The 24068-nt window shown below is 49.1% G+C and overlaps 1 protein-coding gene across 6 annotated transcripts in view; it reads right to left on the reverse strand.

Moving 5' to 3' along the window:
- The window catches only part of Tbc1d8 (TBC1 domain family, member 8), a 110055-nt gene that overhangs the window by 14185 nt on the left and 71802 nt on the right, over window positions 1–24068 (reverse strand). For 4 of the 6 annotated variants that reach the window (XR_015628893.1, XR_015628892.1, NM_001191067.1 and 1 more), the window contains 8 exon segments: window positions 20439–20557; window positions 18891–19119; window positions 17762–18002; window positions 8512–8719; window positions 6404–6601; window positions 5346–5519; window positions 3723–3873; window positions 52–266 (listed from right to left, as the gene is read on the reverse strand). Coding sequence is in view for 4 of the 6 variants with exons in the window: in NM_001191067.1 (NP_001177996.1) it covers window positions 52–266; window positions 3723–3873; window positions 5346–5519; window positions 6404–6601; window positions 8512–8719; window positions 17762–18002; window positions 18891–19119; window positions 20439–20557 (1535 nt within the window). In the remaining 2 variants the exon portion in view is untranslated. 6 annotated transcript variants of the gene reach the window in all.

Below are 24068 nucleotides of genomic sequence, written 5' to 3' on the forward strand. Positions count from 1 at the left end.
CCATCGCACACACAAAACAGAATCCTCATGGCTCCACTCATGCCACTTCACCTGGCAGTATCCAATCTTGGGGTTCCGGTGAGCATAAGCTGTCAGCACCCGCCTCAAGGCAGCAATACCAGTTTCATTCTGGAAGGCAGGGTGCTCAGGCAGAGAGCGGTGCAGGTCCCTCTCTATCTCCTCTGTCACCAAGCAGCAGCGTCCTAACGACTGCTCCACCAGATTCCCATAGTACCCAGGGTGTGAGGCCAGGTCCGTCACAGCATCTGAGGAGTGGAGAGCAACATTTCAAAAGAACACGGCTATCACGATGATGTCACGACAGGTGAGGAATGTGTCAATAACTGTCATAAGACATTCTGAGGTCTGGCTACTATCAGGCAGACTGACCCAAAAATAGCAACAAGAAAGAAAGTAGCTCTTTTAAAATTAATGTTATCCAGAAAGGGCAAAGGTCACTCCACAAACCCGGCAGAGTGCAGCTGTGTAACAAAGCACATCACACTGAGCACCTGTGTTCCCAGACACACCTGAAGCAGCTGCGTTGTTAATGCTTTTAAAACTGCACTGCCCAGATACACACAAGTCCAATATGAAGGTGACGGCTGGCCCAAGTTAGGTCAAGGCCATGATTGGACAGTAAAAAAATGAGGCAGGGACAAAGCTTTTGTAAGGCAGGAGAGAAGGGGAAGGAGAGGGAGAATCAAGATGGAGGCGGAGAAGGAGGACCCAGATCCCGGTGGTCTTGAGTTACCAAGGTAGTTATGTATATTTCTTAAGGGGTGGATTTCTGTGGGCAAATTTATCTTATCTAGGTGGGCGGTTTATATCCTTATCAATTGGTTGTGAGTTTATTGTGTGGATGTATTGTGGATTGAGAATTTAACATGTAAATCTGATTGTTGGGTTGCAGTTTGTTGAGTCTTGATTTTTGCCAGGTAGCTGGGACCAGAGAGTCCGCAGTTAGCAGAGAGCCGCTGGGAGAGACAAAACCAGAGATAAATTATGGTTACTTCCATGCAGCCCCACGGGTGCTGGAACTGACTCTAGAGACCAGTGTGGCAAGGTGCCATGCTGGAACACTTCTTGGACCACCTGAGCCTGAGCAATACTTGCCATGCAGCCCCACAGGTATGAGCACTAGAGCGGGTCAAAAGGGAACCAAGTGCCATGTGCCTCTATGGGTATCGGCGCTAGCTAGGGGTAAAAGGTTACCAGTTTTTGTTTTTGTTTTTTAATATTCACCGCAGCAAGTCCACATACAACTGTCCTGTGTTAATTCAACAAGAAATTGTCACTATCCCTGTGCAAAGAGCATGAGAAAGCACAACCCAGATTAAGGCTAGCAAAGCACTGGCAAGTACCTCACAGCAGCCAGCAGGGACAACCTAGAGGAGGCTAGCCACCACCCCAGAGGGACAACCTAGAGGAGGCTAGCCACCACCCCAGACTCAAGGCCAGGCGTCAACCAGGAAGGTGCCGAGAGGCAAATGACCAGTGGGTATGAAGAATTTGCCTACTCAGGGACCTGCCCCAGAACACACAAGGTGGCCTCCGAGGGGAGAGGGAGCAGAACTGGATACCATTCTAACAAGGTTAGGCAAGGTTTTAAATTCTAAATAGGTGTAGTAAAAACAGTCCTGTGCCTCAACTCCCCTCTTCAGCGAGCACTGTCATCCCACCAGCACAGTGGCAATTATGTCATGAGGCGTTTGTCACATGTAATGAGCTGGTGGCTGACAGCTGCTTCAACACTACGGCAAACCCTAGCACCAGCAGACAGTCCCTCATGAGCTAACAGCCCTATCCATTCCTGTATCCCGTGTGAAACGTAACAGCCCCACACAAGAAGTTTTAAAGGTGGGGCCACCATGGTGTGTGTCTGACAGGCAGCTGCTGAAGACTCGGGTGTAGAGAAATTTTAATTCAGAACATGGCTGCTCTGGAAAGAGATCACATCCAAAGACCTTCTAGGTCTGTGTGATCTGCTGGAATACAGACACACCATTAATCCCAACGGAGAGAGGCAAGCACATCTCTGAGTTCAAGGCCAGCCTAGGGACAGAGCAAGTTTCAGGTAAAGGAAAGCTCAGGTCCAGATGTTTAACCCCTTAGGTGCACACCTATAACCCCAAACAATGGAGGTAAAGTTAGTTTGTAGAAGGAAGCAGCTGTGCTTGCAGTTGAGAGGCAACATGATGAAACAGAGAGATCTGACAGAACAGGATCTGCCTAACTCTCAGGAGAACAGAGTGAAAAGAGGCTACTTAAGAGAGAGCAGAGCAGGAAGAGGAGGAGGAAGCAGTGTTAGCAGAACAGCTGTAAAGAGGCAGATTGAAGAGAGACCAAGCTAGACACAGGTAAAGACAGAATGAGCCAGAGAATGAGAAGGAGCCAACAGATTAAAACAAGTTACCAGAGTTAGTATGAGGCCAAGTAGAGCAATTCAGGAGAAACCCAGAGAAGCCAGACTGAATCAGTTTAGAGAGAAGTTTAAGCCAGATCAGCTGAGTTGACCAGCCAGCCAGAATTTAGAAAGAGCTAGAAAAGAGTGAGTTTATTCAGCAGCAAGTCTCAGAGGCTGAAAACATGCTAGGCCTAGATTAGATTGTATGGAGCTAGAAGCTTCCAGGACTAGACCTAGGCTAGCAGAAGGAGGCAGTGAGCCTTGGAGATGACAATTAGAGCAGGTGAATAAGTTACTATTACACCCTGGGAAGCAGGAGGATGGGTGCCTGCCCAGTCACGGGCCAGACACTAGTAGGAGGAGCTTGAAGGAGCATGGCTAAGCTGGCCTAGGCCAGGGCTGTGCAGTTGCTGCTAAGCATCAGATATGTGGGCAGGATTCTTGGACAGGAAAGGGGCAGGACCAAATTGATGTAAGAGGGAGAAAAGAGATAATGTGGGGGTGGGAATGGGGTCACTAGCAAGGGCGTCTGTGAGGAAAGGCCAGGGAAGGTTCTAGCCCCAGTGTAGTGGTTCAAATGAGAATGGCCCCCATAGGCTCACATATTTGGTGAACTGGTTAGAAAAGATTAGGAGGTGTGGCCATGACAGAGGGGATATGGCCATGTCAGAGTGGGTATGACCGTGTCAGGAGGTGTGTCACGTCACTAGGGTTGGCTCTGAGGTTCCAAAAGCCCACACCAGGTCCAGTATACTGTCTGTAACCTGCAGATTACATGTGAGCTCTGAGCTGCTGCCCCAGTCGCATGCTTGCCTTCCTGCTGCTCTGCACCTCACCAAGATGGCCATGGAGCAAGCCAATTGAATTTATTGAACTGATGGCTATGGTGTCTCTTCACAGCAACAGAGGAGTAACCAAGACAGACACCCAGAAAGGGTGAACGGGGACAGAATGGTACCCAGGCACAGACTTTTGGATCTTCACCAGTGCCCACAGTAGAGCAGGCTCATATGGGGAAGCAGCTCCTAGCCATGTGCCCACAGCACCTGACAGGGGTCAGAGTCACCACAGAGGGCAGGGCCCTCTGTTGGCCTGGCACCAGGGCCTAACAGGACAAAATCATCCCTGGTGGGTGGGGAGAAGCCTGCTCCTGCTTCTAAAGTCACTCACCACAGCCCATGCCTCAGGAAACACTGTTGTAAGACTCTTAAGCTAGCACCTAGCAGCCACAGAGGGAGGACTACGTGCTGCTCACAGGAAGGCCATTCCGGAGTCTATTCCAAAGATTACAAAGTGTGAACACACCAAAACCTACCTGAGAAAAGCAGCCACAGCCTTCCACGTAAAGACTCGGGAATCCCCATGGCCACCAGCTTCCGGATCTTTTCAGTGCGGAACATGCACACGGTCCTGCCGTACTCTGCAAAGTGGTCATTCCACAGACTGATTTTTATCTGCTCCCGGGACTGGAAATGGAGATGTTTGTTAACATGACGAGAAGCCCATGGACAATCGGTAACAGTGTAAAGAATGTCTCTGTTTATTGGGGACCAACAGGAAGAGCAGAGATAAAGAGACTTCACACATAGAACATGTGTGAGCTGCTGCCAGGCATAAAGGACGCAGACAAACAGCACTGAGCCCCAAGGATCCTAGCGGAGACGTCTGTGCGAACACAGTCACCGTTCATAACAAGGGCACGTCCACCAAGGACAGAAGCAGTTCAGACTGCATGTGAGAGATGGGTGCAATGGAGAATTTGGGGTAATGCCTCTTTTCCTGACAGAAAGCAGGAAAACTGAAACCTGGAAAAAAATATTTCCGGGGGTTGGGGATTTAGCTCAGTGGTAGAGCGCTTGCCTAGCAAGCGCAAGGCCCTGGGTTCGGTCCCCAGCTCCGGAGGAAAAAAAAAATTTCCAATTTTTAAAAAAAAAAATTATTTTTTCTAAGTGATTTTGCCTATATGCATCATGTGTACGCCTGGTGCTCACAGCGGTCTGAGGAGGTGTGGATCCCCTGGGACTGGAGTTACGGGAAGTTATGAACCACGATGGGGTCTCTGCAAGAAGCAAGTGCTTGAACCACTGAGCCTCCTCGCCAACCTGCACCCTCACTATCAGGAACGAGGGGACATTTATTTCTCTAAAAGTCCTTTAAAACTTCGTATGCCAGGAATGGTTCGCCGGGCCTTTTATAAGATATTAAAAACTATTTGTAATAATTACTGTCCAATAACGTGAGTAACATATCCCTAGACCCAGCATTTTTGTCATTCGGACAAGGAATGGCTGAACACAGTGTGTAAAAGCGATTAAGAAGATTCGGTCTGGATTTTAAAGGCTGGTATCTAGGAAGCAGCATGCTTGTTTATAGTGCCCAAGGCCACCGCCTGGGCCTATGGCTGCAGCATGGTTTCCTGCCTGCCAGCCAGAGTCCCATTCTTAATCTATTCATCAACTATATATGACTCCTATCTCCCTATTAAAAAAGAACAACTATGAATTAAGCAACAACAGGACCTGGGGAAATGGGTCTGTGGTTAAGGAGGGCTTGCAATGCAAACATGAAGACTTGAGTTTGACTCTCCAGCACACAGGTAAAAACCCAGGAATTTCAGTGTTGTGGTCCAGGGAGGGGAGGGGGGCAGCAGAAACAGGTGCATTCCAGGATTCTGCCAGTCTGGCCAAATGTAAATTTCAGGTACAGCGAGGGGCAAAGAAAACCCCATGAGAAAGGCATGCACAGAAGGCCTGGCTGGCAAAAGACTCATTGTACACCCAGAAACCTAGAGGGGCAGCTCTGTCCCCGGGCAGAAGAGCCATCTCCCTATGGTGCCTGGGGCAAGAAGAGGGAAGAGAAGCAATGGATACTCAGAGCCACCCAAGCCACCTCGGCCAGGCCACTGCCCAGAGCTGCTGCTCAAGGACATCTCACTCACCAAGCGGGAGTCAGGACTCTGGCTGCCAGACTGCTGGAAGACGGCAGTCAGGGGCTCAGGATGTGGCAGGGGGCTCTTCTCCTTCTCTCTCTCTTCGCTACTTTGAGAAGACACCATCTCAAGATCCCCAAACTTGTCGGTGCAGATGCTTGTTGAGTAAAACACAGGTGAAGCCTGCAAGTTAAAGAGAAGAGGCGCAGACAGCACTGTGCGTCAGTTAAAAGTCAAAACACGGGGCCCCAAGCAAATGTAGGACCAGAGTCTGAGTATCTAGAACCTGCATTTATTGCCAGGTTCGTGTGACAGAGATGGGATCCCAGGGCAAGCCGGCTAGGGAGAGTAACCATGACAGTACACTGAGTCTGACCGGGAGACGCTGGCTCAACAAACGGGTGGATGAATGATCAGGATGATTCCTACAGCCACCAGTGCATGCACATGTTCGCACATATGGCCACATACACGCGTACATATATGCTCATCTCACACACATGGAAGTTTAAAGATGAAAACAAGTTTCCTAATGGAAGTCATGGCTAATGATGTCCCAGCAAACCCAAGTACATTCCTGTATCTATCTCTCCAGTGTTAGGATGAGAAACTCTCTCTCCTATCAGATCATAGTCACCCTGAGCATCAGCCCTAGCAACCTTGAAAACTCGATCGATGCCTGCTTCAAGGTATATGAAGGTCCCACTGCTCCTCTAACCTGGAGATGGGGATGCCACATCTTCTCCAACCGAGGCAGTATGGGTGCAGGTGATTCCCCCATGGCCCCTTCTGCTCCAGGCAGCCCCCAACTCAGAACACCAGAGCCATCAGAAGTGACGTCACACTAATGCACAGCCCAACTGTCTTCAGCACATTTTTGCGTGCTCGCGCTCGCTCTCTCTCTCTCTCTCTCTCTCTCTCTCTCTCTCTCACACACACACACACACACACACACACACACACACACACACACAGAGCCCGTCTTTCCAAACACTCCCTTTGGAGACCATGGCCATCCCCAGAGGTCAAGAAGAGTCACAGAAGGCTGTCCCTATAAAGGCTCCTACCATGTCATCATCACTTGGTGAGGTCTCATAATGCACAGGGTGGTTGGCATGGACCTGCTTCAGTCTCAACAGCAGGCCCTCTACCAAGTTTTCTCTGTCCTTGAGCTCAATGAACTGGAAGGCCATCTTGCTGCGGATGCTCACAATGATGGGGTTGGGCAGCAGGCTCGTGTCTTCCATCTTCTCAATGCTGACTACCTGAAACAGACACACAAAGTCAAGACAGGAGCCTCGCAGGTGTGCGATCACGCCCACATCCAGACAGAGCTCTGCAAAAGCAGGAAAATGGCCTGGGCAGCATTACCTGTCATCGCCACAAGAGGGCAGCAGCCCAAGGCTCTGTTCACAGGGTGAGTGGCTAAGCAAACAGATCACAAAGTAGCAATCAGCCTCCAAAGAAACACTGTATCCTAGATAAAGCCTGAGGGCGCTGTGATACACGGACTAAGCCACTCGTATAAAATATAAGTAGCCGGGCTGGAAAGGTGGCTCAGCAGCCAGGGGCACACACTGCTCTTGCCCAGAACCCCAGTTCAGTTCCCAGTGGTTTACAACTGCCTGTAACTTCAACTCCAGAGTCACCAATGCTCTCTATCTCCTGGCCTCCAGAGCCAACTGCACTCATGTGTGTGCATGCACACACACACTTAAAAACAAAACAAAGTAAGAATGCTATATGACTCCATCTGCTCAAGCTACCCTGAGTAGTCAAATTCATAAAGCTTTAGTCTCTTACGTGAGACAGAGTTTCAAGTTGGGAAGACGGACGCCTTGGAGAGGATAGTGAGGATGTCTGTGTAACAGTGTGAACACACTTGGTGCCACTGAAATGCACACCTAACAGTGGTCAAGAGGATAAATATGTTATGCATGTTCAGGATTGCTTACTTTTCTTTTTGAAGGTGTTGCTATGTAGCTCTAGCGGGTCTGTAACTGACTGTGTAGACCAGGCTGGCCTTGAGTTCATAGAAATTGCCTGCCCCTGCCTCCCAAGAGCTGGGACTGCACCTGACTTGGCTTTCTTAGCTGCCTGTTTATAGCACGTCAGCTGCAGAATAACAACACGGAGATCAGAGATCACTGGGGTGAGGAGCTGAGCCTTTTAGCAATCATGCTCAGGACAGGCACACAAGCAGCCAGACTCCCGTGGTCCCCGGGGTCAGGGTCCTGGTGCTAAGGTGCCTGAAACCAAAGGACTGAACTCCATATCCAGACAGAAGCTCATGTTGCCTCTCACCTTCAGAATTATGAAATTTTACAGGAAGAAAGGACCCAACTCATACTTAAAGTTTTTAAGCCAAAGTTTTAGGAGTGTGAGTGAACCAAGGAATTTGCCATTTGGTTTCTACAGGTGACACTTTTTACAGGCTGCTTCTCTCTTGGGGGGAGGTAAGAGGGGAGAACTCATTCCTGAGAGATCTTGGAGAGTTCTAATTCCCCAGCACACTCTTCACCAATGAGGAAGAGGAGGATGGAATGCTCTCTTTACCCAGCCCTTCTGGGCAGCTAAAGCACCACCAGAAGAGCCACAGCCATCCTAGGAATGAGCGACTCAGGTCCCGCTCCTCACAAAGCCAGAGGGCCGTCTTTAGGATAAAGCCCTGGTAGTGGATACCCTTCGGCTGCCCCGTCACAGCAGCAGCAGAGAGGCTGTGTTTGGATAGGATTTCCATGTGACCCCAGAGGCTCACCAGCAAGAAGCATAGTCTCTGTGAGGCCGGAGTAAGTGGAGTTGGGGTTACTGGCGGTGGGGCCTAGTTGGTGTGGTTGGGCCACTGGGAACGTTTCCCTCAGAAAGGACTAATACAGTTCTCAGGAGACCTCAGTTAGTTGTCAGAAATTAGGTCACTGCAAACAGCAACAGGACTGGCCTTTGCTCTCTGTTTGACCATGTGATATCTCCAGCCACTGCATCACCCTTTTCTGATAAGGCCTTGACCAGTTCCAAGCCCTAACATAGCACCATTCTCTTGTGAGCTAAACCTCTTCTCTTCATAAGTTTATCTGGCCTCGAGTGTTTTGTCTGAGCAACATAAAACAGACTCAGGGCCCAGATGGCAAAGGGTGAGCTTCAGGAGCACAAAGCAGGCAGCATGGGTGAGAGCTACCTCTCTCAGGGGAAGCACAACGTGACAGCAGCCATCCTCTCTGCTGGCAAAGCAGATGTAGCTGTCAGAGGAGAATATCCTCCCGGCCGTGTGGCAGCGACTGAAGGGCGTCCAGAGGGAACAGTCTACCACAGCGTGCAGCTTCTCCTTCCTCGGCAACCTGAAGAAAGCCCGGAAGAACTCATTCTGCGCTCTGGCCTCCAGGTCCCTGGGGAGCGATAGGGAAGAGAAGGGGAGTAAACATACGCGCTCATAGAGAAAAATAAATACCTCAATGCCCAACTGGCCCAGCCGGACAGCAAGGGCATGCAGACAGGCTGCATTTCCCAGTCAGTCTCCAGGCTCCAAGTTCACTGCCAATCACCGGAGCAAGCAGAGCATACTGAGCCCGCACAGAAATAACTGCACAGGGGTTGGGGATTTAGCTCAGTGGTAGAGCGCTTGGCTAGGAAGCGCAAGGCCCTGGGTTTGGTCCCCAGCTCCAAAAAAAAGAACCAAAAAAAAAAAAAAAAAAAAAAGAAATAACCGCACAATCTCAGGAATCAGGATGTACATTCCTGGGGGCTAGACAGAAAGCCCACAGGTTAAAAGCACAGGCTGCTCTTCCACAGCACCCAGGTTCCATTCCTAGGACCCCCATGGTGCCTCACACTTGTCTGTAATTCTAGTTCCAGGAAGGATCCAGTGCCCTCTTATAGCCCCTGCAAGCACAAAGCACATACATGGTGCATAGACATTCATGTGCAGGCAAGGCACCCATACATCACACATGCCTGACTTGTTTGGTTTGACTCCCAAATGGCATAAAAATGTAAATATCAAAAAGTCAGGTTACTCTTTTAAGTATGGTGGTTTGAATAGGAATGGCCCCACGGACTCATGTGTTTGAATACTTGGCCCATAGGGAGTGGCACTTTTAGAAGGTGTGACCTTGTTGGAATAGGTGTGGCTTACTGAAGGAAGTGTGTCACTGTGAGGGTAGGCTTTGCTGTCTCATATGCTCAAACTATGCCCAGTGTGGACACAGTCTCCCTCTGCTGCCTGAGGATCAAGATGTAGAACTCTCATCTCCTTCTCCTACACCATGTCTGCCTGGGCTGCCATGCTTCCTGCCATGATGATAATGGACTGAACCTCTGAACCTGTAAGCCAGCCCCAATGAAATGTTTTCCATTGTAAGAGTTGCCTTGGTCATGGTGCCTCTTCACAGCAATAAAACCCTAAGGCACTGAGTGCTGCCCAGGATCTGGGGAATCGGAGCTTTCGCACACTTCTGGCAGGCCTAAAAATGATGTGGTTTCTGTAGGAAACCAGTCTCTCTGAAGCGTCCTGCAGGTCACCATTTACCCAGAAATTCTACTCCTGGGGACCCACAAACAAGGGTCTGCTAACAAATCACATGCTAATGTTAATGCTAATAATAACAAAAGTGGCCCAGATATCCATCAACTCATGAACAGCTAAATAAAATGTGGCATGTCCCTTTAATTAGATGGAGACTACTCAGCCACAAGGCAGGAGAAAGGCACTGATACACGTGGCAGTGTGGATGAAGCTTAAATATGCTGAGTATGGGGCCAGACACAGAGACCGCAGCCTGAGTCCAGCTGACAAATCTTTACATTATTCCAGGACAGCTTAGACATCAACAGGGTCCTGTGTAGTAAGAAGCCAGCTCCGTGTGAGGGTCATCATTAGCCCGTCCTCTCAGGCAGGGAGTGTTTGGCCACTTCCTTCTCAGATGAAAGGTTTGGGGTAAACCCCAAACTCGAGTGACTCAAGTGACACTAAGGAGGACTGTCTTTTTTTGGTGAGATTTAGTAAAGAAGCCCTAATGCCACAGACAGACAGACAGACAGACAGACAGCAGTGTGGTGGGGACTTTGAAGACAGTGTAGGCCAACAGGGCCAGTAAGGGGCCCCTCCCTTTAGAGGAGGGAGGAGGTGCTATACCACATGACCATAACACAGCCTGGGATTTAGGCTATCTCGGATTCCTGGCTGGCATCAGGGAAGGAGGGGGTCTGTTAGCCTAAGGTTCGTGTGCATTCCAGCTGTGAGGGTAAGGAGAGTTATAATCTGGACCTTAACAGCAGGGCCACCATGGGGCCTCCCAATCCTTCCTTCTACAGACAGGCCAGCACACAGCAGTCACGAGCTAATACTTGGGACACAACAGCCAGCTCAGGCCAACAGCCTCCAAAGAAGCACCTGTAAGGGTGGACACTGCCCCAGTAGCAGGAGATGCAAACCAGAAGGTTCTAGATCTAGTCTCCATGCACACCTTTATTAAAGTTAGCTTCCATTCCTAACACTTCAGGAACTTAGAAACTTAATCCCCAAAATTTAGAGCCAAAGAATGTATTACTTTCCCCACAAACCCAGAATTTACTTAGTCTGGACTAGATGCTCCTCCCTAGATCAGACACATGTGCCAAAACCATATTTCTCCCCCTCTCTCTTCTCCCAGCAACCCTCCTCTGGAATCCTTTACAGGAGAGCTGCATCTGAGCTGACAGGCCAACTCTCACCTCATCTGCTTACTCAGGCCACACAGGATGCAGCTGGGTATCAGCAGCTACCACAAGCTCTGGCTGAGTGACAGGCTGGGCCAGCCTAGCTCCTTCCTTAGCTCAGCAGTCAAGATCTCTAGCCATATAGCCATATAGCCATATCCAATATAGGACACCTGGACACCTGACTGATCGTGACTTGTTCCACCTGGGTTCAGAAAGGTCACAGTGGGTCCTACGCTGTCAGCTTGCCTCAACAGGGCACTCCTATGTGTCTGGGAAATGCAAAGATTAACAACATAGGAATAGGACTCCAAGGGCAGATGCCGCTTTTCCTCGGTGTCCCCGTCCACACAGAAGAGTCCCTTTCCAAATGTGTGTTCACCAAGAACATAGCCAGAACTGTCAAGGCCAGAGCTTGGGTATCCGTGGACCAAAAAGCTAAATTCAACCTCCCACCCCGACATGCCCATTACAGAAACAAGCAGTAGTAGTCTGACAGGAGCAGCCCTCAGAGAAGCAGCTGAGCTTGTTCACTTCTGCTGCCTGGATGCTGCCTTGATTCTCCACCATGATGACAATGGACTGCACCTCTGAGCTGTAAGTCAACCCCAATTAAATGATGTCCTTAATTAGAGTTGCCATGGTCATGGTGTCTCTTCACAGCAATGAAACCCTAAGACACAAGAGATGGTGAAAGGCAGATTATTCCAGACATCCACGCTGCAAAGAGGAACAGATAAGGGGGTCCAGTGACCCCCAAGTCCATCTTCAGAGTATTACCATGAGCTCCAGCTTATAGAGAAGGGAGGCCTGGGGCAGGTAGGAGTGACCTCTCCCACCTTCCCCCAGTTCTCATCCTGCAGGTCGCTGGAAAGAAGTTCTTGAAGCTGAAGGGGATGAGGGTATTGCCAGCTAGAAGGTGACTATTTTTACTCTAGAGAGCAGCCTCTGCCTCAGGCATAATGGCCCTTCCTGTGGGCAGGGCCCTCCGTCTTGTGAGGGGCTGTCCCGAACACCACCTAATCCCTGCACCTTCAACCCAAGTTCAGACAAAAGAGAAGGCATAGGTTAGGCTCTCCTCCTGCATCTACTCAGCTGTGGGTCCAGGTAAGGAGTCAGCACACTTCTGAAAAGGTGGCTTCTGAGAGAACCATCCGCACAGGCTCTCAAGAGAGCAGGGTTTGGTCGTGGTGCCTCCTGGAGCAGCCCAGAGTCTGTGGAGGTGGGAAGGTGAGGGGCGCGGTTCTTCCCTTGAAAGATGCCTCTTTTGTGACAGCTAACATTATGTTTTAAGTTTAACTCACTGTGCTTAAGAGATCTATAAGACAAATATGTCGCTAACCCAGCGGTTCTCAACCTGTGGAGTTGTTGAATGACCTTTCACAGCAGTTGGCCAAAATCATTGGGAAAACACAGATATATCTACATTACGATTCATAACAGAGGCAAAATTATAGCTATGAAGTAGCAATGAGAAGAATGTTATGGTTGGGGGGTCACCACAACATGAAGGGTAGCAGCATTAGGAAGGTTGAGAGCCACTGCTCTAACCTGTGACTCCTACTTGCTCAAAGACAGAAAGCTCCCTGAAATGCCGGGAGCTGTTCATGCTATGTCCATAAACAATCGTGGTTGCACCAGTTGCACATGAGGTGTGTTTGATCATACATAGGTGTGTAAGCACATCAGGATGTATGCTTGCCCCTGACTGAACGCAGGCAGGAAGTACTTAGCTTTGTGGGTTTATAAGCTCCTAACACTAGTGTAAACTGGGTACATACACTAGGCATCCCAAGAGACCTGGCCAGGTATTTAATAAAGCTTGCTTCACATTTGGCTCAAAATTTGTGGTACTTGTCTTATTCTTGCCCAGTAGGACTGACACGCTCCCTGCAGTCTTCCTGTTCCCAGCACAGGGCTTGCTCTGATCAGACGATGAGAAGTGGGCACTCTGATGGGGCCAAGGGAGGAGAGCAGTAAAAGGGACTGGCTAGGTGGGCGGAGGCTGAAGAGGTCTGTAGAGATAGAAGGGCAGAAGCAGGGGCTGGCCACTGAGGAGACACAGCCTAGCAACTATGAGGAGAAAAGTAATCATCCCAGTAGTCAACCTGCAGGAGACTGGAAGAGGCTCACCCTTCACTGCTTCTCCAAGCTCCCCGACCTCCCTCTATACAAACCGGTTGGAATTCTGACCACACCCTAACTTTGGGATAAACATTTTTTGTTTGGGAATTTCAGATCAGCTTATCCAATGCACTCCTACAGCCCAGGCAGCATCCTCCCTCTCCAACATGGCCCTACCTCCAGGGCTCTGCTGAGGATATGGGATCCAGGTCCTCTTTGCACCGGGCAGGCTAGGCCATCCCTTCCTCCCTGCCAAGCACCCAGTGGAAGGACCATAGCTCTGAGGTGACTAACAGGTAAACGGATACTCTGTAACCTAGGCCTTTGACTCTAGGGGTCACCACTGGAAAGCAGTCATCTGGGAAGGGAAGTGAGAATGGATCAAGGAGAGAGCTGGGGGCTGGGAATCAGGTATTCCAGCTAGTCTGGCTCTGAGCTGGGGAGACTGTTTTCCTAAACTTTAAAATCTGCCTCTAGGCAGGGTGCCAAGGGGCCTGAGTCATTACCTGTTTACACCCACAGGCCTGGTCTCCATGACAAAAGTTCCTGATGGGAACCAGTCCAGGGGCAGGCAACTAGACCTTTCACTGGGAGAGAAAGTCCCTTTCCAGGTACTGGACAGGTAGGAATGCTGCTGGAGACCAGAGCCTGTTTGGGTTCTGGGTCCAGCCTTGGACATTCACCTGCTGGCCATCCCCACATTCCTGTGCTCCCTTTTCTTCCCTCTAGTGGTGCCAGGTTGGGGGAGCAGGAGGACATGGAGATACTCAGAGCCCTGGATGTGAATGACTGCTGTCAATGCTGGCATTGCTAAAGCAGCTCTCTCCACCTTACACAGTCCAGGGTCACAGTGAGAGAAAGCACCATCCTGTGTCTCCCCAGCCTAGCTCTTCACAATGACCCGGCAGGCAGGCTCAGAGGCTCATCTCCTAGGAGACTCTCAGACTCTGTCCAGCAACACTAATGCACACCAGGAAGGCTGCCCAGCGTGTGCGCAGGGCATAGAGTAGACAGACAACAAAAGCAAGCCTTGCCCGGCAGCTTGCAAGGACTATTCATTCAATTCCCAAGTCATGTCATTTTCAGGGCTCTGCCAACACGGCTCTTCATTTTTAAAGAGTTATTTATTTATATAATGTATGGTACATTGCAACTGTCTTCAGACACACCAGAAGAGGAAGGGCATCAGATCCCAGTACAGATGGTCGTGAGCCACCATGTGGTTGCTGGAAATTGAACCTCTGGAAGAGCAGACAGTTCTCTTACCCACTGAGCCAGGCCCCTGGTAGATTTTCAGAGGCTACGTGGAAGCACGGTTTGCTCTTTTTGAGCTCTGTTCTCTTTTTCTCTCTTTTCTCCTCGGTGGCTGTAAAGACTGTAGGGGAGGGGTAGCAAGCAAACACCTGAGGCTGGGCATCAGCAAATGGGAGAACAGCTCTGAGGGGGACAGACAGAGGTGGGGGGTGGGGAGGGGAGGGAAGGAGAGGAGAGGAAAGGAGAGGAGAGGAAAGGAGAGGAGAGGAGAGGAGAGGAGAGGAGAGGAGAGGAAGAGAGGGGCACATTTGTCTCACAAGAAACTTCTCCCCTCATCAGAGGCAACTCAAATCATATGAAAGTACCTGGAATGTCACCCCCAAAAGAACAGTTAGGGTTAGTGCCTCGCTCCTAACAATGATGAGTCTAAAACGATGCACACAGCAAGAAGCGATGGGGAGTCTCCCTGAGCACACCCGCACTTACAGAGCGCCTCCCCAGAATGTCTGGAGAAGACCGCTGTATGAGAAATAACCCATCTTCACTTTCTTTAAAAAACGTTCTATCGCCCAACACTAGCCTGTGGAGTTTTGAAGAAACTTAATACAGACCAAGTATTCTCCATGTAAAATGACTGGGACAGAGTATGACAAATTTTTGTGTCTTTTAAAAGGGATATTTGCATGGATGTTATGGGTTGAACATTGCTAACCTGGCGTTCCACCCTCCCCATGCTCTAACGCTGGATTTCAGGGCCTTCACGTATTTTTTCAGGTCCTGTGTGCTCAGCCTGCATCATGAGAGAAAGCTGATAGCAATGCCAAGGAAACTGGCACCACAGTACCAGGCTCTCAGGAAAAAGCATAGCTTCTATGTCTTCAGCCGAAAGGAGAATGGATAGGAATATTAAAACAGGGGTTGGGGATTTAGCTCAGTGGTAGAGCGCTTGCCTAGGAAGCGCAAGACCCTGGGTTCGGTACCCAGCTCCGGGAAAGAAAAAAAAACAAAACAGAAAACTAAAACAACAACCAACCACACACACAAAAAAAAGAAAGAAAGAAAGAAAGAGAGAGAGAGAGAGAGAGAGAGAGAGAGAGAGAGAGAGAAAGAAAGAAAGAAAGAAAGAAAGAAAGAAAGAAAGAAAGAAAGGAAAGAAGAAACCCAAGAGGCAGAGACATGGCCCAGTAAGCCATGGCCTAGGGTAAGCACCAGCAGGTGAGAGGACATGACTTAGTCCTGCAGTGATGTCTGAAAAGGATGGGGTAAGGTTCAGTCCTGAGGAGTTTGGTGTGAAAGCATGGTGAACTGAGACAGATCCTCAGAACCCACATTAAGCAGCTGGGCATGGTGACACACCCTTACCACCCACTGCTAGGTCCCTGAGGCTCCCTAGCAAACCAGCCTAGCCCTCTTGATGAGCTCCAGGGCGGTGAGAGCCTATCTCACACACAAAGTCAGATGGTGTTCCTGAAAAATGCCACACCTAAAGTTGTCCTCTGGTGCACACGTGTACACACACAAGCCCATCCCACAGATGGCTGAACCTTGAAGACATTAAGTGGAATGAGTCTTCTGCAAATGCACAGCTCAAGAATTTACCTTAATAAGGGACCTGCCCAGCTTCCCAGAGCAGAGCGGGCAGCTGGGGCAGTTAGAGATCAGCAGGGGATGAATGTGGGTAGCAGAATCGTTCTGCAGGGGGACAATGGTGGCAACCGGATGGGACATGAGCACAACTAAAGCTACTGTGTGCACACTTACAGTTTGCTGCATGCAGTTCGCTATGAAAATGAAGCATCCAGACTATAGGAAGTGGGTCCATAACCACATAAAGAACTCCTAACCAGGCCGTACAGCAAGCTCCTGTTTCTCAATGGTCACCTTTTGACCTTTGCCACACTTACCTAGCCAAGATCCGCAAAGCCCCAAACCAATCAGGCTCAATCAGGCTCTGAGCTTCAGGTGATGAAGCTGAACTTGTTTAGAGCAACAACCTAAAGAACTACCTCACAAGGTCACCGCAAAACCTGTCAGGTGTAGTCAAACTAAATAAACTCAAAGACTGTGGGCTCCATAGGTGAAGAAATCAAAATAGTCCAGCTGTCCTGATACCCACCCCGCCCCAGAGGACACAACCTGACAAGAGGACTGGCTTGGTGACAGAGCACATCCCTAGCCAGCATGCACAGAGGTGAATGCTCAGCGCCATTAAAAATAAAATGTCTTGGTTCAGCGGTAAAGAGCACTGACTGCTCTTCCAGAGGTCCTGAGTTTAATTCCCAGCAACCACATGGTGGCTCACAACCATCTGTAATGGGATCTGATGCCCTCTTCTGGTGTGTCTGAAGACAGCTACAGTGTACTCATACACATAAAATAAATAAGTCTTTTTAAAAATAAATATCTTCATGTTCACTGATAAAGTGAATAACCAGCTTGTACCATGAGGATGCCCACACTGTGTGCTGAAATAATTGAGGTAAAATGGGGCCTCGATCCAGACAGCCACATCTACCACACAGAGGAGAGGAGGGATAATGATAGTCACCATTTCCACTTCTGCCTGCCAAGATTAGCCACAGAGATGAACCCACCAGATGACTCGGTGGGTATAGACATTCTGACCACACGATTTGATCCCAGGGACCCATGGGGTGGAAGAGAGAATTAACTCTCTCTCTCTTTTTTTTTTTTTTTTTTTTTCGGAGCTGGGGACCGAACCCAGGACCTTGCGCTTCCTAGGCAAGCGCTCTACCACTGAGCCAAATCCCCAACCCCTGAATTAACTCTCTCTCAAGTGGTCCTTTGACCTCCATGTTCATGCAGTAATGTGTGTGCAGCACACACACTCAAAAACACAAACATAAGAATACAATAAAGAAGGAAAAGATTGACCACGGGGACAAATGTGAGTGTCACCACCACTGAGGCATGCATTGGCACATCTGTCCTCAGTGTGTGCAGGCTCTGTATCCTTGGAGTCAGCAACCATCAATCAAATATTGAAAAGCTGTCCCCCTCTGTACCAAATGCACACACTTTTCCTCAGTGTTCTTCCCTAGACAGTACAGTATGACAATTATTTACATGACATTGATGCTGTATTAGGATCAGTTCTCTAGAGATGCTGCACAGCATCTCGGCTTCCAAATCAGCCATATGAAAAGGCTACGGTGTTTCATAGCAGGGCCATGCACAGCTGTGGGTCAGATGCCCACAGAGATCCTAGAGTCAATGGTTTAGGGAGATGTAGAGAAACCATATACCTAAGGCTGTCAAAAGCTCATGCCTACGAAGGATGAGGCAGGCACAGGTCCCCTGAGCAACTGAGGGTCACCTGGGTGCCGAAGCCCTACCTCTTGGTGATCTGACTAGGCTCCTGCAGGTCAGGGTCCAAATCAAAGACCTCGTTGTCCAGCAGCCTCCGGAGTGTGACATCTGCCAGCTGCTCCATGATCTTAAAGACCTCGTCCAGGTTCAGAAACGTGGAGAAGTCTCGCTCCTTATTCTGTGTAGTGATCCGGATGGTGTCCGTGAGAAAGACATTGGATGTTCGCTCCAGCTTCTGGATGTCGACCCAGGGGATGACAAGTTTAACTGTAAGAGAAAACGGTAAATGGGCATCGACCATCAAATGGGAGCAAACTTGAGTCAAGAGGCAGACAGTGGTCAAAGCTCTCTCATAGCAAAACTATAAATGTCTTTTGAGCCAGGGCAGGGAGACTAGTCTCGGACCATGGGGTGAGTGGCTGCTGGGGAACACAGCCTCAGTCGAGTGGCTTCACACAGATTTGTGTGATGCTTCCCAAGCTGTTAGCTCCTGCATACCCCCATGTCCCCATGTTCCCCAGGGAACGCCGTCCTGGGACACCAAATTAGCTACGCACACACTCTCTCAAGAATACTCACACAGCCGTACAATCATTAACAAATATCACAAAAATCATCCCTCTCTGAATTGAGTAGCTAAAACACATTTGTACCATTTCTATCTGATGGCTTTGCAATATTGTCTTCTGGCCTCTGATAATTTTAAAAGGTACCGTGGGTGCCATCTTTGACAGGATGTTTGTTAGCTGCTTCTCTGCTTTCACACAAAGTATCTCTCTCTCTCTCTCTCTCTCTCTCTCTCTCTCTCTCTCACACACACACACACACACACACACACACACATACACACACACACACACACACACACACACACACACACACACACTCACTAACATACTGCATTTTCAAAGCATCTACACTACCAAAGACTTGGCCATTGCTCCTTGAGTTACCCAGAAATAAATGTTTAAGGGAGTACACAGGCCCTCCCTAAGTCAAGCCCCCTTGGAGGAGAAGCCTATATAATGGATCAAGCACACTGTGAAAATACTCCCGTTCACAGCGTCTCTCAGAAGCGATGCTAAGCACGACCCCCACCCCCAGGGTTGAATGTATCTGTGAATTCAGGACCAGAAGGCTCTTGGCCACACTTACGTTCCTTGCCCAGGAAGAAGGAATAGAAGCAGAGGTGGTTGATACTGAGGTACAGCCAGCCCTGGCGGGGCACCCGGCCCTTCCAGCAGCAGCAAGAGTAGTAGGTGACCAGCTTCTCTGCCTCGGGGAAGTTGAACCTGGCCTCGAACTTCACCAGGGCTTCTCGGAACTTCTCAGGCTCCTCCTCCTGCTCTGCCAGTCTGCTGCTGGTCTCCTCAGCGATCAGAGCCTGAGGCACAGAAAGATGCCACTTACCCAGACAGACAAAAGTTAGACTGAAGGGGAAGAGGACAGGAAGTGGGAAGGACAGGTGGGCAATAGCAAGAGGACAAACTGACCCAAAGGATGTAAGAACCCAACCTCATTTTCGAACCTTTGAGTTGAACATTAATACTTTAAAAACGTCTTTCTTGTCAGGTTCAAAATGTTGATAAAGGGCCATCAAGATGGCTCAGTGAGGGTTGGGGATTTAGCTCAGTGGTAGAGCGCTTGCCTAGAAAGTGCAAAGCCCTGGGTTCGGTCCCCAGCTCCAAAAAAAAAAAAAAAAAAAAAAAAAAGATGGCTCAATGAGTAAAGATGCTTGCAGCTAAGCTTGAGGATCTGAATTTGATTCCCCCTCCCCCGCCACACACAATTAGCTTATTAGCAAATTGATTTTTAACTTCATCACGTTTTAAATTTACAAATTTCTCTTGACATTATGAACCATAAGATAATGATTAAGAATTTTGGGGCCATTTTGTATGAAATGAATGTCCAGTTTGCTGTTGCCCAGGAAGGCTTTTAGTGAGGCACATACAGGGGCCAGGTGCTTTACTCCTGTGCATAGGCGTGGCTGAGGAAGAAACTGGGTGGTAGCCGGGGAAGCGGTCAAACGTCCAGACTTGACAGGAAAGCATCCTTCACATTTGGTCAGCAAAGAGGGGAGGATAAATGTCCACATTAACCCTCAGACTCCTCCATCACCAGCCTTGCCTCCTAGGGGCTACACTACTCTGGTTTGTGGTGGTGGTGGTGGTGGTGGTGGTGATGATTGTCTCTGACAGTGTCTCCTGTATCCCAGGCAAGCTTCTAACTTTGTAGCCCATGCTAGCCTCCACCTTGGGACCCTCCAGCCTCAGCCTCCCCAGCACTGAGATCACAGGAGTGCACCTCCACATCTGGCTAAGAGACAGACGTTTTAAAGTAGTTAGCACCAAAGTATTGAGAATCTAAATGTCGGCCCCACCTATGCTGCTTTGGCATAGGGGTTACTTTGAGCTCAAGACTCTGTCCTCTCCAACTACCTAAAGGCTGCCAAGGAGCTCCATTTGTACAAATGCGGCCTCCCTGGGACAGTACAGAAGCTGTGACCAACAGGGAGGGAGAGAGGAAGGGCCAATCAGAAGTAAAACAGAGGCCGCTCTTTGCTAAGTGAATTCCCTTTGTTTTATGTAACACAGAAAATGTAGCCAAAGTGTAAAAAAAAAACTGCAACCAAAGTGAGTGTAGCAGAGCTGGGGGGGTGGGGGAGCGGCAGGTGGGGAGAAGCATTAAAGCCCAGCCTACCTTCACCTTCCCTTTGACAAAGCTGGCGATGTCATCTTTGTTGTCGAAGACTGACAAGGTGTGCAGCAGGTTCTGCTCCAGCCAGTCCCAGTGCCGGTTGATTTCCTCCAACGTTGCACCTGGATTTGGACAGAGAGAAACACATCAGGGAAAGGAAGGAATTTCTTTTTTTAAGATTTATTTTTTTTTTTTTTGGTTCTTTTTTTTTTTTTTTTTTCCGGAGCTGGGGACCGAACCCAGGGCCTTGCGCTTCCTAGGCAAGCGCTCTACCACTGAGCTAAATCCCCAACCCCTTAAGATTTATTTATTATACATAAGTACACTGTAGCTGTCTTCAGACACACCAGAAGAGGGCTTTAGATCCCATTACAGATGGTTGTGAGCCACCATGTGGTTGCTGGGAATTGAAATCAGGACCTCTGGAAGAGCAGTCAGTGCTCTTAACCACCGAGCCATCTCTCCAGCCCCAAGAAGGAATTTCTAAAACATGAATTCATTTTCCAACTCCTGCCATATATAAGTCTATGTGTATTTTACTTTATGGGCAGCGAGTCTGCTGTAGAACAGGCCCCCTTCCTTAAAACCAGAGTCTCCTCCTGCCTCTAGGCGCCTACAGGCACTGATCCTACGGCCATAAGGCAGCCTAGGTGACTGGAAGGGTCACCCTTCAGTGTGCTGTGGCCATCTTGCCTGCTTTGGCAATGTCCACAACTTCTCTGCCTCCACATGGTGACAGAGATGTTGGTAATTGCACAGGGATCCCATCACAGAACATGCCCCAGACAGCAGACTCACTGCCAACAGGCTCACACAGCCTGTGGTCTAAAAGGCGGAAGAGTTCACGGTGCAAGAGCCTGTTACTAAGCCCTGTTGATCACAGGGGAATGTCACCACTTGGGAGCAGCAGAGTTTGACCCAGCCAGGGGCAGTCTCAGAAATCAGCTGTCTACAGATGGTTTTGAGCCATTCACAGCAATAGGCCTCAAATACCTACAGAAAGAGTTCCTACAGTGCATATTATCTTAAAATAAAGCACGCACACACACACAAGCATTATATCATAGGCAGTCTGCTGGTTGATTTCTTTAAAAGACAATTGAAACGCTCACTGTCCTACCAAAGTGTTACACACCATTGTTAACTAAGGCATAGTCCAGTCCAACATCTTTGTTTTTTTCTCAACCCTCTATTCATCTGCACTGGATGACGGGCACCAGACATGGGGACCATGTCCAGCCTCTAGTGATGCCCCTCTCGCACACCGGCACAGTCTCTGACCAGAAAAGTTTTTCAGTCACATTTCCAAAATGGGACAAGACTAAACCCAGAGAAACTAAAGCTACTGACAGGTAGTTCAGGGTCACCCAGAGCAAGTGAGAGGCTGGGAGGGTCGCCAGAGTCACCATTCATCCCAAAATAGGTGTGTTTTGCTTAAAAGTGTTTCCTTTCTCTCTGTGTTACTCGCATGCCCATGTGAGTGTAAATGCATGTGGAGAGCTTTTGGGGCTGCTCCAAGAAAGCTGACTTTGGGCCAGGACAGGGAAGTTAGCTCAGGCAGGAATCTGATTTTGGGCTAGCACAAAGAAGTAGGCTTCAGGCAAGAATATGACTTTGGGCTAGGACAGGGAAGTAGGCTCAGGTATCTTGGTCATCCAGATAAGCCCCTAGAAACAGTGATCACAGGGCCTTGCTTGTTCCTTAACCTAGAACTGATCTTAATATCTGCATGTAATGAAAATGGTATAAAAGACTAGAAAAAAATAAACCCGCCTCAGCCTCAGAACTGGCTGGGGTCATGCTACAATGTTGCTTTTATTGGCTTTTTCTTTTTAATCCTCACTCTTGCCATAGAGAAACTGTTGACTGACTGAGCTGGCTCAGTCAAATGAACGCGAAAATCTTGGAAACACATGTTACTGACCCTCCTTTGAAACCTCTAACCTGAGATCTCCACGTCTGAATCGGAGCACGCTGTCACAGCGTAAAATCCCACACCTGCCTGAGCGCCTGATATCTCAAATCTACAGACTTTCTTCACACACAAGTTTTAATATACAATGTTAAAATAAAAGGATGCAGGTTATAGGAGAAGGTAGTGGACTTCATGCGCAGACCAAGGCTCCCAATCCAATACAAGTATTCTAAAAGAATCCAAAACACTCCCACTGCAAGCAATGAAGTAACAGAGGGCTCAGCCTGCAGGGGCTTATGGTTTGGCCCATGGAAATGAAGACTGCGTGTTAGATTAGGCTGCGTTCTGAGTGGGCAGTCAGGGGAGAATCAGGAAAGTACCCAAGAGACTGTTTCATTAAGGAAAATGGAAAGCCAGCTAACACAAAGTACCCAATCCCTTTTTATCTGTCACCCAGACAAGCATACCTATGTCCTCTGACTCCGCCTTTCCCCAGCAAGGGGAGCAGTCACACTCTCCTCCCCATGCCTCTCTCCACAGGCTAGCAAGTTGGTTTCTGCACCTAGGCTCAGGACCCATGACCTTCACTTTCCTCCAGTTGCACCTCCCAGAAGGTCTATTGGGTCTTAGCAGGAGTTAGTCCCGGAGCGAGAGGCCCTTCCTGCACATCTCTCCAGACAGGAAAAGCTCATTTTAAAACAAAATCAAGCCCACCCAAGGCCAATCTCCACATGCTCATCTGTCTCTGTGCCTGCTTTCTCTGTCTTCTGTCCTGAACTCAGACACTGAGCATCTAGCTGGCTGTGCCACATCCAAGACTGACACAGCTCAGGTGGTCTTCCTGCCTCTCTTACCTGTGCTTCCCCCACCCCTACCCCCACCCCTACCCCCACCCCTAGTGACATCATGGTAACACAGATAGCACTTGGAGCTCACTTTACAAAGCTAGTTCTACCACAGCCTGTGAGCACTCTCAGAACTGGAGAGGGCAGGCTTTATTTACCTTCATAATAAAACCAACCAGGTCACTAAGCAAACAAAAGGAGGCCAGGCTGAAGAGGACCAGTCTCTATCAGCTTTCAGCACTCAGTACTCCGGTGATGGTTCTTCAAATATACTTCCTCATTCGTAAAAACAAAACAGGGAACAGGGAACAGGGAACAGGGAACAGGGAGGGAGGGAGGGAAGGAGGGAGGGGAGTGACTGACCTGTAATGAAAACAAAAAGGGAAATGGAAGTGCAAATATTTGTACTGGGTCACATTTCGAACTAAGGGCAAACCAACCTTGCACGGCACCCGGGGTCTTCGCACAGAAGACCCCAAGACTCTTTAATGCCCCCTACATAGTCCCTGTGTCTAGGGCTTGCTAAGGCAGCACAGAAAGAGTTGTCCACTCTCAGCAGGAGCTCAGACTCTCCCGGAAATCCCTTCTTCCCAGTTTCCAGGACACAGGTGGTGTTTTATCTGTTTGTTTTAAATATCAAATCACACACATACCTAGGTATGTAAATCATACATATTTTCTATTATGTATGGGGTGGGGTATGTGCACAGTGAGTGCAGCTGACCATGGAGCACAGAAGGTGTTTGAACCCCTAAAGCTGAAACTGGAGGCGGCTGTGAGCCACCCGGCATGGTTGCTGGGAACCCTATGCAGCTCCTTTGCAAGAGCAGTACTTGCTCCTGACTGCAGAGCCACCTCTCCATCCCCTGGGAT

Source organism: Rattus norvegicus, chromosome 9 (assembly GCF_021556685.1).
Source record: "Rattus norvegicus strain SHRSP/BbbUtx chromosome 9, alternate assembly SHRSP_T2T, whole genome shotgun sequence".
Classification (NCBI taxonomy): domain Eukaryota; kingdom Metazoa; phylum Chordata; class Mammalia; order Rodentia; family Muridae; genus Rattus; species Rattus norvegicus.